The 16,279-nt window shown below is 40.6% G+C and overlaps 2 protein-coding genes and 1 long non-coding RNA gene across 14 annotated transcripts in view; 1 reads left to right on the top strand and 2 right to left on the bottom strand.

The window, feature by feature from the left end:
- LOC144681000 (bcl-2-like protein 11) overlaps nt 1-8,244 on the bottom strand; it is a 39,121-nt gene extending 30,877 nt beyond the window's left edge. For 2 of the 3 annotated variants that reach the window (XM_078542646.1, XM_078542648.1), the window contains exon 1: nt 3,825-3,957. In XM_078542646.1, the coding sequence (XP_078398772.1) occupies nt 3,825-3,936 (112 nt within the window). In that variant the 5' untranslated portion in view covers nt 3,937-3,957. Of the gene's footprint in view, nt 1-3,824; nt 3,958-4,124; nt 4,228-8,212 lie in introns of those variants that run through there. The other variant, XM_078542647.1, reaches the window with a different exon arrangement.
- The window catches only part of LOC144681001 (uncharacterized), a 585,681-nt gene that overhangs the window by 514,896 nt on the left and 54,506 nt on the right, over nt 1-16,279 (top strand). For 2 of the 9 annotated variants that reach the window (XR_013576665.1, XR_013576661.1), the window contains one exon: nt 3,678-4,271. The exons of 6 other annotated variants lie outside the window; for them this stretch is intronic. This is a non-coding gene — a long non-coding RNA (uncharacterized LOC144681001). Of the gene's footprint in view, nt 1-329; nt 487-3,677; nt 4,272-16,279 lie in introns of those variants that run through there. One more of the 9 variants, XR_013576662.1, reaches the window with a different exon arrangement.
- Nucleotides 10,626-16,279, bottom strand: part of acoxl (acyl-CoA oxidase-like) — a 418,282-nt gene continuing 412,628 nt past the window's right edge. For both annotated transcript variants that reach the window (XM_078542642.1, XM_078542643.1), the window contains one exon: nt 10,626-11,046. In XM_078542642.1, coding sequence (XP_078398768.1) covers nt 10,852-11,046 — 195 coding nt within the window. In that variant the 3' untranslated portion in view covers nt 10,626-10,851. The remainder of the gene's footprint in view (nt 11,047-16,279) is intronic.

Here is a 16,279-nt window from a genome sequence, read left to right as displayed (position 1 = left end):
ACACCAGAGGTACAGCAGGTTAATGCGTTGGCTACTGGGCTTGCTTTACAGCTTTCAAAACATGCAGAAGCTTTCTATTGCACATCCACAAGAGCAATCTATCATATGTAACGCAGAAAGGCTTCTTATGAGAAAAGCTGCTCTCTGTAATACTAAACAAAGAGTCAACAGCAGTGTTGTTTTAGCTATGGTGCGCGGAGCATCGACCCATCGGTTGCAGCATAAAAAGTTAGAATAAGGAACCTTTTCACTGGATAGGAGTGACGATTAAAGGACAAATCGATATGAATTGTTAACAAATCTGGAACATGGTTTGCGCTTTTGCACAGACAACACTATTAAAGAAGACTGCTCTCATTGTTGCATTAATGTGTGTGTGCTCCGATTGCGCCGTGGTGATCAGCTATAACTGAAAATGTTTGTTCAGTCTTCGCTCTGTTGAGGATGTTGACTCAATACAGATGTATGGAGGTACAAACAGCCTCAGTAAGCAAAGAAAAATTATCTTTTCAATCAATCTATCGAAAGTCTGCTCTTGGTTTAAAATTTCATTTTCATATAAAAGCAGCTTTGAGTAATGTCACTTTAGGCAGCCCTGTGCAAGAAAGCTGGTTTAAATAAAACTGTTGCATGCAGATTCAAATTCAAAACAAAAAAAAAGTTACCGGGTTAGCTCTAAGGCAGTCAAATTAGAGCAGAGTTAACCTAGGTAACACAGGCTTCGGCTGAAACCGGGATATGCAGCCAGCAAAACAAGAGTTAAAATGTATCACTTGATCCATGTACTTATGACGCTAACAGTTTTCCAGTCCATGCTGACTTTGTACTATAAAGTAATTCAGGAAATTAATACTGTGGTTAAGTGGTTAATAGTGAAATTAATCTGGGGTTTTCAGAGAGGCCAAGAGCTAAATTAGAAAAAGTATGTCTTTGTTGTAAAAAAAAGACTCAAAAGTGAATGAGTGATAAAGAAATACATGCACCATTTAATTTGTGATGTTATGCTGTGTTGCACAGAAGTCTGATATTCACTAGCCCCACATGCAAGGGAAGAGATCAGGCATAGGCTCATAAAAAGGTTAAGAATAATGCATTAACACAGGTCGTGTGAAAAACTCACTCATATTTTTTAATCACACCATTTATACATGTGCGTCTGTTGAAGGGGGAGAGGGATCTCCTGCAAAACAATTCACCAAGTAAAGCACTGCCAACATTTTTGTGCTTTAAGGCAAAGTAGCTACAGAATAAAGCAACTTGGAAAAAAAAGGGAATAAATATTTTGCTCCTCTTGTCTTATGTGATGTCCTCAAAAGCTTCCTTTACTTAATGAACACTTAAAAGGGTTAGAATATTTAAATAAAAACTTGTAGTAAACAACTTGGTCGAATGGCATTGTTCGCAGCTTTCCAAGCCAGGGTGGAATATAGCCTTTCAATGTATGTTTACAGCACTTATGTTTTGAATTAACACTAATTGTCTGTAATTATTAATAGTTGTCATAGTATCCAGATACTTCCTGTGTAAAACCTGACCTCTGTAATGGAATTTCCAGGGTTCAGAAAAATGTTATTATTGAAGGTGAACTTTAAATGGGTGACAATGGCCCTTAATAATATATTATCCATAAATCTTAGGGTTAATCATATATTTCTCTGCTTAAGACCTAAAGTAGGGCTCTCGCAGTAGCTTTAATAAAAAGCAGAGTTAAAAAGTAATTAATACAATGGAAGAAATAATTCATCCTCTGCTTTTAGTTTCATTAAAACAAAGTTTGCTTTTTTTGCTCATGTGGTTAGAGACCACGGTGACTTGTGACAGGCAATAATCCACAACATGCAACTTCAATGGTTACAAAACAGATGCAAACATACTAGAAACATTATGCACTAGTGGGGTATAAAAGCTTTCCGACAGCCTTGACCCTTACCAATTATCAAATGTAGGCTTCAAGATCTATTGGGATACATAGTGCAGGATACCTGGTTTACTATTCCTGGGTTCCTCTTCATCTGGGCAAAGAAAAATCCAACACAACTGCAACTGCTTTTTAACCATCATATGAAAATAAATGTTTGCACTCAGCAAGAATTAGCACATTTTAGTCTTGTGCTTCTGTTAAAAATGCAGTAGAGAATGAAACTGATATAATACTTTGTTTATGTTTTGTCAACATTTTTTTTTGTCAACTTTTGTCAACATTTGTCAACTGTTTTTAATTTTGATCAAAGTTTTCCAGTAGTTAATACTGACTATTCATCTGCTGCAATAGTTTTGTATATTCCTATTCTCTGCCTGTGACAGAGACAAAGTGGCTTAGATTCATCAGTGCCAAAATCGGACACAATGCTAACAATGAAAGTAGAGGGTCAGAATGGAGAGGCCCAAGGGCTAACCCAAATTTGCTCTCAGGCCTCATCGTCTTAATTCAGGTGCGTTGTGGGTGCCCAATGAGGTGCCTCAACAAACCATGCCTGTCATTCAAATCAATTTTAGCCGATATTGAGGCACACAGGAATGTCCGGGGAGAGGCAATTTGAAGACAGCGAGGATTGGAGTTGAAAACAAACCAACTGTGAAATTTAGGCCCACAATCTCTTGTATGCCATCATTCGGAATGTGTTGCAATTGGCCAATTGTTTACTTACTATTACTAACATAGTAAACCCAGAGATATTTTCTAATCTGCCTTCAACTGTTTTAGCTTATTTATTACAGGCCAATGCTCTACAATTGCTAACTAATTAGTCTAAAGAAAATATTGCATTCTTTATTCCACACACAGTTATAGTTGAAAAGTTATGAATGTGAATTAACAGATCAAATCTAATCATCTACAACTGTACACAAATGGCCAACAAAAGCAGCCTAATTTGGAGGCACAGCAGATGAATGAGATGGTGCCCTCGTCTACTTTGCACAAACAGTCTCCACCCATATTTTGACTACACCACAATCTTTTTCTGGGTCCCTTCAGTGTTAGATAGTCACTGATGGGCAAAAAAAATGCATAGCAGTCAGCATGTACTCCAATCATTCAAAGGACTCAAAAATCATAACCTGTTCTGTTTTTGTGTTTTTTTCAATCTTTTTCCACCTGGATCCTTTCAAGGACATTGTTTTGATTACAAATTCACACACGTACCAAGTCCGGGAGATTTAGCTTAGAGATCATCTTTGGAAATAGTATTGTATAGTATAAGTGTTGTGCATTACTGGATTTAGATACAAAGAAATCTGATCTTTTTATTGAAACTCTATTACTGATACAGAATATAGGACAATTTTTTTTTGAGTGGACTAGTTTTTTGCTGTTATCACAAATATGTTGGCCATTCATCCAACTGATTTTGCCTTGAAAATAATGCATTTCGTGGATCATTTATTTATTTTCACTAAGCTTGCATCTACTGTTCTTGCAGCATCAGTCCAAACACTACATTGAAACCGCAACCATTTGTGATTGTTACTCAAAATGCAGTTCGTAAACTTTTACAAATAACTGTAAAATTTCTAGACAGTCTTTCAAAGGGAAAGTGTTGAGGGACCATAGTAGCTTATTTTTTTAATATACACAAAAAACAGCATTAAAACTTCCAAATAATCAAGTAACATTCATCAGTCTTATACATACAACCCATGCGGATCTAATTAAATACAAAACTCATCTAATTTAGGTTCTTACTGCTGTGAATAATTTCATCTCCACAACACCAGCATAAATCTAAGTGGCAAAAACAACAGTGACATCCATTAGCTCTCTGAACTCAATTAGCAGAATTCTGGCTGTCTTTCTGCATGACACCAAAGAAGGAGGCTCTTACCACGAATCTGTAAACGCTGTGCTTGTGCCAAGGCGTGCTGTGCATGGTAGATGGCTTGGCAGGTTGGGCTTGGAGTCTGTGTAGCTTTGTCGCAGCTTGTGGGTTTAGTCATCTGTCCACTGTCTGTGTCAAGAGAATAGCATCCACTGGATAACCTGCTGGATCGCGAAGATGGGGTAACAGAGGAATATTGTCCACGCAAGAAATTAATAAGTGGACATGTCGTAACAAAGTTTGAAGACAACTGCATACTTTCGCACCTCGTGCTAGTAGGGGAATCCCCTTGACCAGAAAGCTCACCTCTTGACATGCTTGTGATGCTAAGTCTGGAATATGGATGCTGTTTGGTTCCCAGTCGGATCCGCCTTCACTCCTATGGAACACAAAGTAGTTGCATTTTTTCCTAAGAAAAGAAAAAAAAATATTATTTATCTCAAGTCTTAAAAAGTGTGATAACGTTTTGATTTGAGAAATAATGGTACTTTATGCTGCATTCCTGTTTATTGTCTAGTACACAAATACATAGAAAAAATGAGAATACAACAGAAACTCACAACTCAACTACCCTTCTAACTTTTCAGCCTGTCATCTTTAAAGTTCATTTCAAAACCAATATATATTACATATGTACAAATTTTGAACTTCATTATCATCCCAATCACCCAGTTCTTCATGAAGGTGACCAGTTTGATTACAACCTCTATTTTTAACTTTTCTAAATCCGTCTTCTGTAGGGTAAACAAGTGCAGTATTTTAAATTGAGTTTCAGTAGATACCTTCTCAGTTTTTAAAAAAGACATTTCTTATGCTCCATTTTTGTGCACTGGGATTAAATGTGACAGGACAAGTGCCGAGAGAAGGTAGTCAAAACTGTTCCCGCACTGCAGCTACAGCTGATCCTGGCATCAAGTCAATTGTACGCACTTGCCAAGTTGACTGCTTCCAATGAATCCCTTAGGCGGTTATTTGTCAGATTTGTCAAATTTAAACAAGTTTTGGGGTATTGCCATTAAATTGCTTTTGCTTTTCCATATCTTGCTGTCAGTAGCTTCCAAAAGAAGGTTGCCTGAATTGAAGCAAACTAAATGCACCTCACAATCTGGTTTTGTACTGAAAACACATGCCTGTTAAACACTTATACAGTCATATACTACTTGGAATCATAGAATAGTATGGCACAAAAGGAGGACATTTGGCCCATTGTGTCTGTGCCAGCTCTTTCAAGAGCCATCCAATTAGTCCTACTCCCCTACTCTTTCCCACATCACTGCAATCTTTTATTTTTCATGTACTTATCCAATTCCCTTTTAAAGGGTACCAATGAGTCTGTTTCTATCTCCCTATCAGGCAGTGTTTTCCAAATCATAACCGCTTTTGCGTAGAATGGTTTTTCTTCACGTCGCCTCTGGTTCTTTTACCAATCACCTTGAATTTGTGCTGTCTGGTTATCGGCCCTTCAGCCACTGCGGTTTCCCTTTACTTACTCTATTTAAACCCTTCATCATTGTAAACATTTTTAATGCTTATATATTGATTCTTAAAGAGTTTTGTGGTTATTTTATTATTCTTAAACACTTATATGGTTCTATGCTGCTTCTTTTTATGGAGAAACAAATGATTGAAAACTTTAAAATCTCAACTAGCAGTTCATACTTCAAGCTAGATGTGCAAAACCTAGAATCAAAAGTTTGTGTTTTATCTACAACCACAGAAAAGCATATTCATAACAAACTCTATAAAATATTGAATAAATGCCTCTCCCCAGCAGCTCAGAATATAGAAATTTGTTCAATGGGACTAAACGATGCAAACCAAGGTCCCAGGTTTAATCAGTCGGATGGTCATGAAAGCACTACTGAATGCCTCATTACCCTTAGGGAGAGAAAACCCTGCTCTGGATGAGGAGGAGATGAGATGCCCCTTTGGTTGAGACTCACACATGAACAATTATCACTTGTATGAAGCACCCTAGGAGTGATGGCACATTGAAGACCTATTCCAGCATAGCACCATAATTAGAAGGAGTGAAGAGTAAATACTGGAAGGAGTGCTGAACTTATTTCCAACATGAAAATCAGTGAGACAAACATGTGAAAGCTGTGAGCATACACTAAAATGGATCACATGTCTACTCCAAATACACAACCGTGGGGAAGGAAACAAACACCATAAAACATGTCAAGCCAGAGGCAAGCAGGTATAAAATATTCCCAGGTCTTCAGAATAGTACCCCTTTTAGCTGTGCACAGTGCCATTGGCTAATTTCCATTATTTTCCCAATTTAATAAGGCTCCACAAAATATATCACTTCGTCAATTAATTAATTTTAAAGTTTAGATTGCTAACAAGGCTGTAGGTCATTTTCCTGGCTCAGTGTACACTGCAGCAGAAGCTTTATTCCTATAAGTCATCATAAAACCTCGAACTGGAGTCTCTTTCCCCGAGAGAAATATGTTTTCATGCTGCTGAAATCTAGTAGTAAAAGATGTGAGGGAAACACTAGATGTGGATCTGGCGTTTTTCCTACTACGGTCCCATTGTTCTCTCCAAAGTGCTGAGCGCAGCCTTTTCACAACTGGCAGCAGCTCCAGCAAGTGCGTCACAACTTCCCCACTGTCAACAATCCGGGCTGAAAAGGCAGTGCCTGCGCCGCTCTGATTGTGCTCCAAACCCGTCGCCGCGTTTCATTGCCTGGAAAATGCCCCCAGTTAAAAACAGTGCTTCAGGTTCGACGTGTGCGGCTGGTTTACAGATAGAAACAAAGTCTCCTTTACTCCTCTCGCCTGAAACATACCTGTTGTATCGTATTCGAAGGATAACAAATCTTGACTATTGGAGACAAAGTGTGGAAGTTGCCCCATTCCTCTGAAAGTTTGACGTTGCAATTACTGCTGTCAGATGTGTCAGGTTTTTTTTTGGAAAGTGGGGGGAGGGGGGGGGGGTGTGGGTTGTCAAATTACAATTACTCCCAAAATTAAGTACATGTCACACTTGTCCCGTCGTCTTGCCTGTAGCTTGCAGACGCCCCCGGTGAGAACACTATATATGCATTACACACACTTATATATATATATATACACATATATATATGTAAGCTTAAAGAGCATTGTCCCGCAACCAGCCGCCCGTCTAGCCTTTGATTGACGTGCCTCGGGACGCGGCCCCCGCCAGCTGGCCGGCCAATCAGCGCCTGGCGCGCAGCTCACGCCGGCAGGCGGTTGGAGCTCCGGAGGCGTGACGTCGGCGCCTCCCATTGGCCCGGCGTTCTTTCAGAGGTTGTTTTGTTTACACTGTGGCGTTCTGTCACATGCGCAAAGCGCGCTCGCCTCAGTCACACGGTCACTGGGTGCAGAGGGCGAGAGAGAGCGAGCGAGCAGACACAAAACTTTTACACTGTGCTTGGCGACTTGACTACTCTCTTCTCAACAAGCGGCGACAACGCCCAAAGACACGGCCCCCAACATATACATGCATTCAACTGCCAACACCTCCTCCCTCCCCCTATGCATGTCAGTTTTTTTTTGTTTTTTAAAAAAAATCCCCAAATTGGCTTTACTTCAAAAATTATATATAATTTAAAAAAAAAAATTTCTCCTTCTCATTTCTCCCACTCCGGTAATAAAAGACGCCGGCGGTACTGTGGCCAACGTATAAATCCCGACTTTTCAATTTGTGGCCGAAATTTAAAATGCACAGGGCATGGATCAGTGCAAAAAACGCTCGTTTCAGTGATAAATGTTGCTGGCGATCGGAGAAATGGGGTAAAAGGAGCTTTTATTTGATAAAAACAAAATAGAGAAGGTAATGCCGAAGTGAAAAACTGGAGCGCTCCGTCGCTCAAGAGGCAAAACAAAAAAAAACACGTTGCACCAAAAGTGGTTTTGTAAATCGGTTATGTTTGATTTGTAAAGATGGTATATATGGCAAGAATTCATGTATAATGTCTATACGTGTGTGTGGAATAACAGTCCTAAACTCCCCAACTTTCGGTCGATCGCCTACGTAAACCACAGTACATGTGGTTTTGTTATTGCTGCCGTGAAGGGAATTTTGCAGCCGCCGGACAATAAACACACGAGACCGCCTCCCCTTCCTCCGAAAGCCGCACTTCACGCCAAGTCGAAATATTGCACCCAACTCCACACAAGAAAACTCTCTAACCCACCTCTGAGGGTCGGGGAGAAAAGGAGTGTTTTACAATCGATCGCTACTTTTTAACCAGCCACACTCTTGCTTGCCGGCTCACTCGGTCCTTGCTTGCCGGTTTTATTTACAAGTGCATGCAAGTGAAACAAAAAAGGGGGTTGCTTCCCCTCTACCAATCTGAAGCAAATAGAGAGGGAAAATAAGGGGGCTTCTTAGCTGCTCCCTTGCTGGAAGTGGCTCACCTGTCGGTGGCTGTACGGTCTGACTTAGCCGCCGCTCTCCTTTGTTTTGAAGCTCGCGGAGACTCGCAGATTCTTGAGATCACTTTCCAGTAGCTGCAGAGAGTGTGTATGCGAGTGTGGCACTGATCGCCCCGGGTCTCAGCAATGCTCCAATGAGCCGACTCTCCTCCTCCCTCTCTCTCTCTCCCCCCTCCCCCAGGTCCCCGCCCAAAGAGGCTGTACAAGAGGCACACACACACACACACACATATATATATATATATATTACTGAAACCCAGCCTGGGCCGTGAAGGGGGCAAGTCAGGGCAGGTAGATTGGGTAATTTGGGGGAGGGGGTTGGAGGAGCAAGCAGAGAGTTGAGAATATAAACACCCGCCTACAGAGGCAAATCTAGGAAATGATCGATGCATATATAATTATGTTTGAAAAAAAAGTTTGTTTTGATTTCAGAGATGATGGGTTCTAAATATTGTGAGGCAGGGAGACAACGGCTTTCAAGTGCGTAGGATGTCCACCATCTATTCCACATAGATGGATTTTTTTTAAAAAAAAAGTCGTTCAACTGTCGTCTCACTTGAAGGAATTTTAAAACAGGCATAACTTAAATCGTGTTTAAAACTCGGTGCACAAATGGGACAGTTGTCAACAGCGGGCACGCTGAGGGTCGAGGAGGGTCGTGTAGGGAGGAGAAGAGATGAGGTGGGGGAGGTAATTGACAAACTAATAGTTCTGAGAGTAAGTTTCCTTTTTTTAAAAAATAAAAAGGATAATCCCGACGCCGATAGGGTTCAACCTACAAAAAGTCGGGCAAGAACCGAGAGGAGGAGGGGAACAAGAGAGACGGTGGTGGAGCCCGGCGTCGAGGTGGGGTGGGGAGGCTCAGAGGAGATCGGAAACTTCCCCTTTAGGAAGGGGCATCGTTTGCGGGGGTGGGTCAACACTTGTTGGGATGTTGCGATTAGATTCAAATCGATAGAGAATAACGCCGGGACATGCTACAACAAGTCAGGCTCGGGAGGAAATGGCCACTCTCGAAGGCAGGAAAGGGAAATTAGCGATTAATAAAGTAATTGCCCTGAGGTCGTTGCGACGCTTTCAGATCAATAATGCTGCGCTGTATTTCATGTCACAAAATCATTCGGGTCAACTGAGAACGAAGCACAAGTGTCTTCGTATGTAATTAAATAGCTATAGGCTCTGTAAACTGATTAGGGGAGAGTAGGGGGTGAGCTCCTTTCATCATTTACCAACATCGCAAATTTAGAGGATAAAGACAAATAATCTCTCTGGTTTCACTAAGGAGGGGGGTGGCGAGAAAAATTAAAACAAGATTACTGCTCATTGCAGGCGGTTCATTTTTTTTTTGTGCATGTTGTTGCGTGCGATATAAAGTTTAAGTGAAACGAATCAGATCACCAGTGATTCCGGAGTCGGTAAGAGCCGAAATACCGCCGTTGATTCTTTTTCCTCCACCAACATCGTTGAAAAAAATCTCCAGAGCGACGGCGGCTAAAGAGGCACCGATGCGAAAACACTTTGCAGGGATAGAAATCTCAGCAATACAAACAAACCGAGAAAACCTCAATGCAACAAAACAGAAACTGCTAAATGAATATAGTTATTGCAAGTTACCACATGGCGCAATGAGAGATGATGAAAGCGCGATTTGTCACATCCGAACTTTTAATTTTATGAAACATGTTTTCGGGGTGGTTATTAGTCTGTCTGCGTCAACGCGCAGACGAGTTCAATTTGATATATTTATAAAACAGTTAGGTTGTATATATATTCACACGAGAAGAAAGCATTATCCAAAAATAAAAACCGCGCTGTGGGAATTGCTGGGAGTCTCTAAAGTTCGTTATTGGAGATGAAAATAAAGCGCGACCCTTTATGATCTGGCATAACTGGGGTAACCGCAGAACTTGATCGACAATTATCGTTTTACTCCCAATACATTGATAAAAGTGCAAGTCAAGCGATCGGCGCGGATCCAATCCGACAATTACAAAGCGCGAATAACAAGGGTTGGAAAGTACGCGCAGCGAATTTAACCCGGGTGCCTTCAGGTTATTGTGCACACTTGAAGAAAACGATGAGTTAAAAAGAAAACCGCAAGTTTCATTTTCATAACAGATTTTTTTTTTTCAAAAATAGAAAAATAAATCCATTTGCTGCGCTCAGATCATTCCCATAAAGACTTTCCTGCAGTGTGTGCGCGGGTACATCGGTTCTATATATGAGGCAGCGCACAGGCGGTGTTTTGGGTTTATATTCAAGGGAGGATTTCGGTCTCAAAGAGATAGTTATCAAGTGAGAAAGTAGCAATGTCCACCCACACGAAACAGCAAAGTCAAAATCCGCGAGATAACAGCGCACCAAACTGGGAAGCGAACAAAAACAAAATACAGCGCCTTTGGAATGAAAATGTGTTTATTTTTTGATTCCCATTATATCACAAAAATACAATACCATAATAAGATGGTTTCTGAAAAATTCGACCTATTTCATGCTATTTTGATCACCACGTTGATCATATTACAATTTGACAACACTGAGTGGGGGAAATAATTGTATACAAAAAAAAAAGGGGGGTCATGTTGGCACGGTGCGGTTCCTTCTGCTACTCGCCGAGAGGCTCACAGTTTGGCCCGGGCTAATACTGTCGCTTTGGCGGCGCCGGGGTGATCCAAGCGAGGGTGAGGATAGTAAGCCCAGGTCGCTCGAGGGTTGGGAATGCCGGCGATCGGAGCGTGGACTGTTGTGGCGGGGATATTGAAAGCTGTCAGCACGGTCAAAGCGTCCTCCTTCGCCGACCTGCACAGTTCAGTTAGCTGAAAGAAACAGCGGGTTACAGAGAGAGAGAGGGTGAGAGAGGGAATTGGGGAGGGGGGGGGTTACCGGTAAACGAAAAACAAGACACCCCATTCACAGGGGTACTGCGAAACAATGTTAAAATACAAACCATCCCGCGGGGTAAGGGGGACGACCACCCCGGGCTGATGCAGGTGGATGTGTGACACGGGCAAAGATAACAGCGGCAATCCATTTGATAACCCCCCACCCCCCAGAGGAGTTTCTTAAATCTATTTTCGTTTTTGGAGTGTTTCAATCTGAAACTTTCCCTCGGCTAATCAGCGGGTTAAACAGGCTAATTTTTCCCCAGCATATTGTCCCATGCCCCCGCACTCGTCGCTCGCTCAACTCGCTAACCCGCCCGACCCTTGGCCAATGAGGACACCAGCAACCGGAGAAACCGGCTTCCAAGTAAACGCGTGGCAAAGTCATTTAACCGGCGGTTTTCTCCGTCACGTTAAAATATTAGTTCCTGTATTTATTATTGGTTTAAAATGGGCTACTGGGTGCTTAAAACTGAAATAAACCACTGAAAAAACACACACGCACGCACACCCGATTTCTCTTGACATCAGCGCGGGACGAAGCTCTGAGAGTTTTGACACGCGCATTTAGTGAACGCGTTAACTCAAATATCTATGAACAGATCACCATCCAGCAAGACTGGCCCTCTATCCATCCTAACTTCAGCTTTATATGTTGCGTCTGTTTGTGTGTGTGTGTGTAAGTACTGTTTGGTTTTGCATCAATCGTGTGGGTAGCTCGTTTCGAAATGATTCAGACTACTGCCAATCCACTGCTTAAGATACTCTACAAATTGTTCTCTCTGTACTGTAGTTCTCGCTTTTTTTTAAAAAAAACTCAAAGAGCGATGTTTAATTTATATCTGATCAATCTGGCCAGCCAGATTCACTGTGGGTTAAAAAATAAACGCTACAGCGAGCAGCGACACAATTTAAAAAACGGCGAGTTTATGGAACTATAGACTGGGTCATTTATATTATAATGGAACGCTCTCCGATGTCACGCAGCCAGTCAGTAATGCAATAAAATACCATCCAAACACAGGCCAGACAAACCTTTAAAATAGAGCTGCAAAGCAGCCGTATGCCGCCCCTCTAAACTTGGCGTCTGCTCTGCTTAAGAATGTGACACAAAACTGCTCAGACGCATTTCAGAGACAAAATAAATCAAATTACTCACAGATAAACTAAAAAGGCTTGAAATAAAAACTTATTAGAATGCCCTGATATAATACGGAGGGGCTTAGATTTCTCACACAAATTGGCTAAGATTTCATCTTATTATTATTCTAAGATTGTGTAGCTTTACGATGAAAATGCATAGAAACAGAAGCTTATAACTGCTACTGTCCCTGTCTGTACAAAAGCATCGTATGTTCACAAATCTAATGAGCACACTCTTTAAAAAATTGTCAATTCATTGGCTGAAGCACTTGGTGCCAAAACCCTATATATATAAAAAATAAATAGCATATGCCTTCCTGTTTTCTTAAAAGTAGAAGATTAAATCTGATATTTTTTGATTATTTTTATACACAACAGTGAATGCACTTCAAATTAATTCATCTCACGATGTTTCTGAGAGATGTAATGATGTGGTGCAGAAATGCATTTTTTCCCCTGAATTTGCACCAGTTCAATGTTTAAAAAGAAAGACAGCATCAAACACAAAAGTTCCAAAATCTGAAACCAAGGAACAAACTAGGTACAGGTGGCTGGTAATGTGCAAACACTGAACTGGAAGGCGTTGTTTTGTAAATAATTAAAAAAAAAGCTCTCAGTTAAGATTTGAGAAAAAACTTTAAAAAACTAAAGTCATAGTAATGGCAAATGACAGAATCCTGCAGTTTTAAGTGGGTGGCACTCAAATGGGAGGATGGGTACACCACTTCTTGGGAGAGGAAACTGCAGGTCATAGTGTAACACGAAGAGTAAACCTCCAAATTGTGTAGGGGAGACAAGTTCCTTGGAATTATTTAGGAGATGTTGCTGAATGCTGTTTTGGGGGAAGCTGCAGTTTTCTCTAAAATAAAACCAAAATGCTGGAAATCTGAAATAAGGACAGAAACTGCTGGAAAGACTTAGCAGGTCCGGCAACATCTGTGAAGAGGGAAACAGAGTTAAAGTTTCAAGTCCTTATGACTCTTCTTCAGAGTTCAAAAGTGAAGAGTCATACCGACTCAAAACGTCAACTCAGCCTCTCTCCACAGAAGCTGCAGTTTTGAATGGGTGACACTCAAATGGGAAAATGCTTAGACCATCTATTGGGAGAAGAAACTGCAGGTCATAGTGTAGTGAGTCTTTCCAGCATTTTCTGTCTTTATTTCAGATTTCTCTGGCTGGATGGGTTAGGGTAGCCAAGTGGAATGCCTCATCCATATCTGTCTTGCAATCTAATGGATCATCCATATGTTCCAGAAGGACTGGGACCTCAAGCCCATTCCTTTTACATTAATTCACTATTTTCACTGCAATATTCAGCAATAATTTTGTGTTTCATTTTGTTCAATGGGAAGAAAGGGAACTGTTAATCTGGACAAATGTTCCTTTTTTTTAATAAGATAGTGTTACAGTTAGGTTTACTTATCACACTCACCATCCTACATGGCCTGCATATCTATTTCTGCCATACCATTTCAGCCATGATGCTTTAATGTTTACTAATGACAAAGGTTTCTAACAGTACGCTTATTTACTGGAACATAACATAAACAGTTCATTTATTGGAACAAAAGTATTGATCCAAGTTCAATTGCTTGGAATGAAAGAAAAATACCAATGAACTTATCGATCATGCATCTTATTACACAGCCTGTTCTTATTCTGAGATCAACAGGGATTGAATGATTCTGTTCTTTTAACATAAAGCAGGAGATTGGTAGCATAAAGATTGTTGTCATTTCAGGCATAATCACACTTCAAAATGGGCACAGCAATTCTCTGAAAGAAAATAATTGCTCTGGATCAGCAAGGGAACCACTGTGTTCTCAACATTTGCATTGTGCTTGTGATTCAATTGTAATGAACATCAAGCTCCAGTGAGTGTTAACCTAGTGCGCCTCATAGCCTGTCTCACTTCATTTTCAATGTGTGCACCAGGTCTCTCAGTCAGTTAACAAAAAATGGACTCAGTATATTATTCATTATATTCCTATATCCTCTTAAAGAATCAATAAATATTTTTTACTATTATACTGGTGTAGTTCTGGTTCATTGGTAAGTTAGCTAGCTTGGGGTGACAGTAAAGGCACTGTAATTTGCCTGTGTCTAACTAGGAGAAAAATTAGCCAAGGTTCCCAGTCCTGATTACTTTCTATGACTCCTGTTGGGAAGTGTGTGTCTGCTGAGGACAGGATTGAGCTTGGTCCTGATGACCATCCAGGATATTCTACCCAGGCACAAGTCATTGTCTCAAAGTAGGTGAGAAATTCATCACCTCAATCCCAAAAAAGTCAGTTCTAACTGTCTTAGAATACAGAAATCAGATAATAACGATAATAATAATCAATCTTGTCCTTCAGTTCCCAGGTTAAACAAGTAATGAAGATCATATTTGTTATGGAAAGGCATTATGTAAAATATTTTCAAATTAATAAAGAATTGCTTAATGTATAAGATAATATCTTGAAAACTCATTGTGGCAGGCACTTCTAAATGGTTCCTTTCATAATTTTTTTAATTCTTTCACGGGATGTGGGCGTCGCTGGCTAGGCCAGCATTTACTGCCCCTCCCTGTAATGAACTGTACATGACTATTGTTTCTTTTTCCCAGGAGGATTTAGAATTGGATGTCAGAATCCATGCAATGGTAGGATAGGTAAAGACACCACCACAGGCAGTATTGAGCCAAATAAGCCAGGAAGGTCGTGGGTTTGATCCCTGGTCCTTGTTATGTTAGCTCATTTCAAACATAGTGAAAGTAAAGGGTTTTAGAATTAGGCAGGGTTTCCATTCCTCGCTGATATCCAGTATATTTGAGGATAGGCGTGGGCTATCTCCCCCTCCCCCCCATCCCAAATGTTCAGGTAATCCTATCGATGAACACAGTCTAGGCTCACACTTAGAGAATGGCAACTTGGGTAAGTTACCAACAGCCTGCCAGTACTCTTGGAACCACATCCTAGCAAGTCAGGACAATTAGAATGAAGAAAAGAACAAAACAAAACAGACCTAAATTGGAAAATGTAGCTGATGGTGGAACTAGCAGGTTGGACAAAGCTGAGTTGGCTCATGTTAGATAGGAAAACACTGGGGGCGAAACAAACTATTCTGCGGCTAGATAAGGCAGAAATCTGGTAGGTTTTGGTTGATGGTCACTATTCAGTCGCTCATGCTGGGAAGATCAGGTTTGGCTCATGGTTAAGAAGCAACATTTGGATGCTCAATGGCTTTAATCGTGCACAGATTTGACCATTGGGAAAGATTGCTTGCACTATGAAATTAGATTGAGAATTTTTCTTGGTTACAGGAAGGGGCAGACAATTGGTGGAGAAGAGGGGTGATGTCTATAAAAAAGCAAGTAGATGCATGAATACTATTTCACTGTATTACACACCATAGATATTTGATTATATGCTATTGATAGCATATAGCATACAGAAGCACTTGGATGTTTACTGTACTGCTTGGAAAATGCTTACACATGGGTCTTTCTACCAATAATTTTGCTGTAATTACTACATTAAACTTTGACAACATTAAGGTAATTCTACTTCATACTTTGCTGTTATTACTCCAGCTGCCAGCACATCCATACCACCGTGTGCAGCTGTTACTGAAGCTTCATTCAATTTTGCTATAAGAACTTCTCAATTCGCCAACTTCCATGGCTCATTCTAGCTTATGCCAAAAACTATTCACATGATCTGATGACTGTGATTCTGTGCCATTCTGAAGCTTCTTCCACCCCCAGCACATATTCAGTATTAGATTCTGTCTTAGCCTTTGAGTTACTTACCTTCCTGATGTTGGTGGTTTGAACTACTTAGAGATCATAGAAAAGGGTAAAATGCAATGGGGCCATATATACATTCATTTCTAACCATCACCGAGCTACAGCAAAAAACTTTAAAAAAAAGTTGTGGCATGTTCCGTGATGTGCACCTTAACAAACAACGTCAACTGAACGTGACAATTCTTATCCGTCAAGTTATTTGCAACAGAAAATGCAGGCTTGCCATCATCTGAA

This window comes from Cetorhinus maximus, chromosome 5 (genome assembly GCF_964194155.1).
Source record: "Cetorhinus maximus chromosome 5, sCetMax3.hap1.1, whole genome shotgun sequence".
Classification (NCBI taxonomy): Eukaryota; Metazoa; Chordata; class Chondrichthyes; order Lamniformes; family Cetorhinidae; genus Cetorhinus; species Cetorhinus maximus.
The sequence above is the reverse complement of the archived record's forward strand: the minus strand, read 5'-3'. Positions and strand labels throughout refer to the sequence as shown.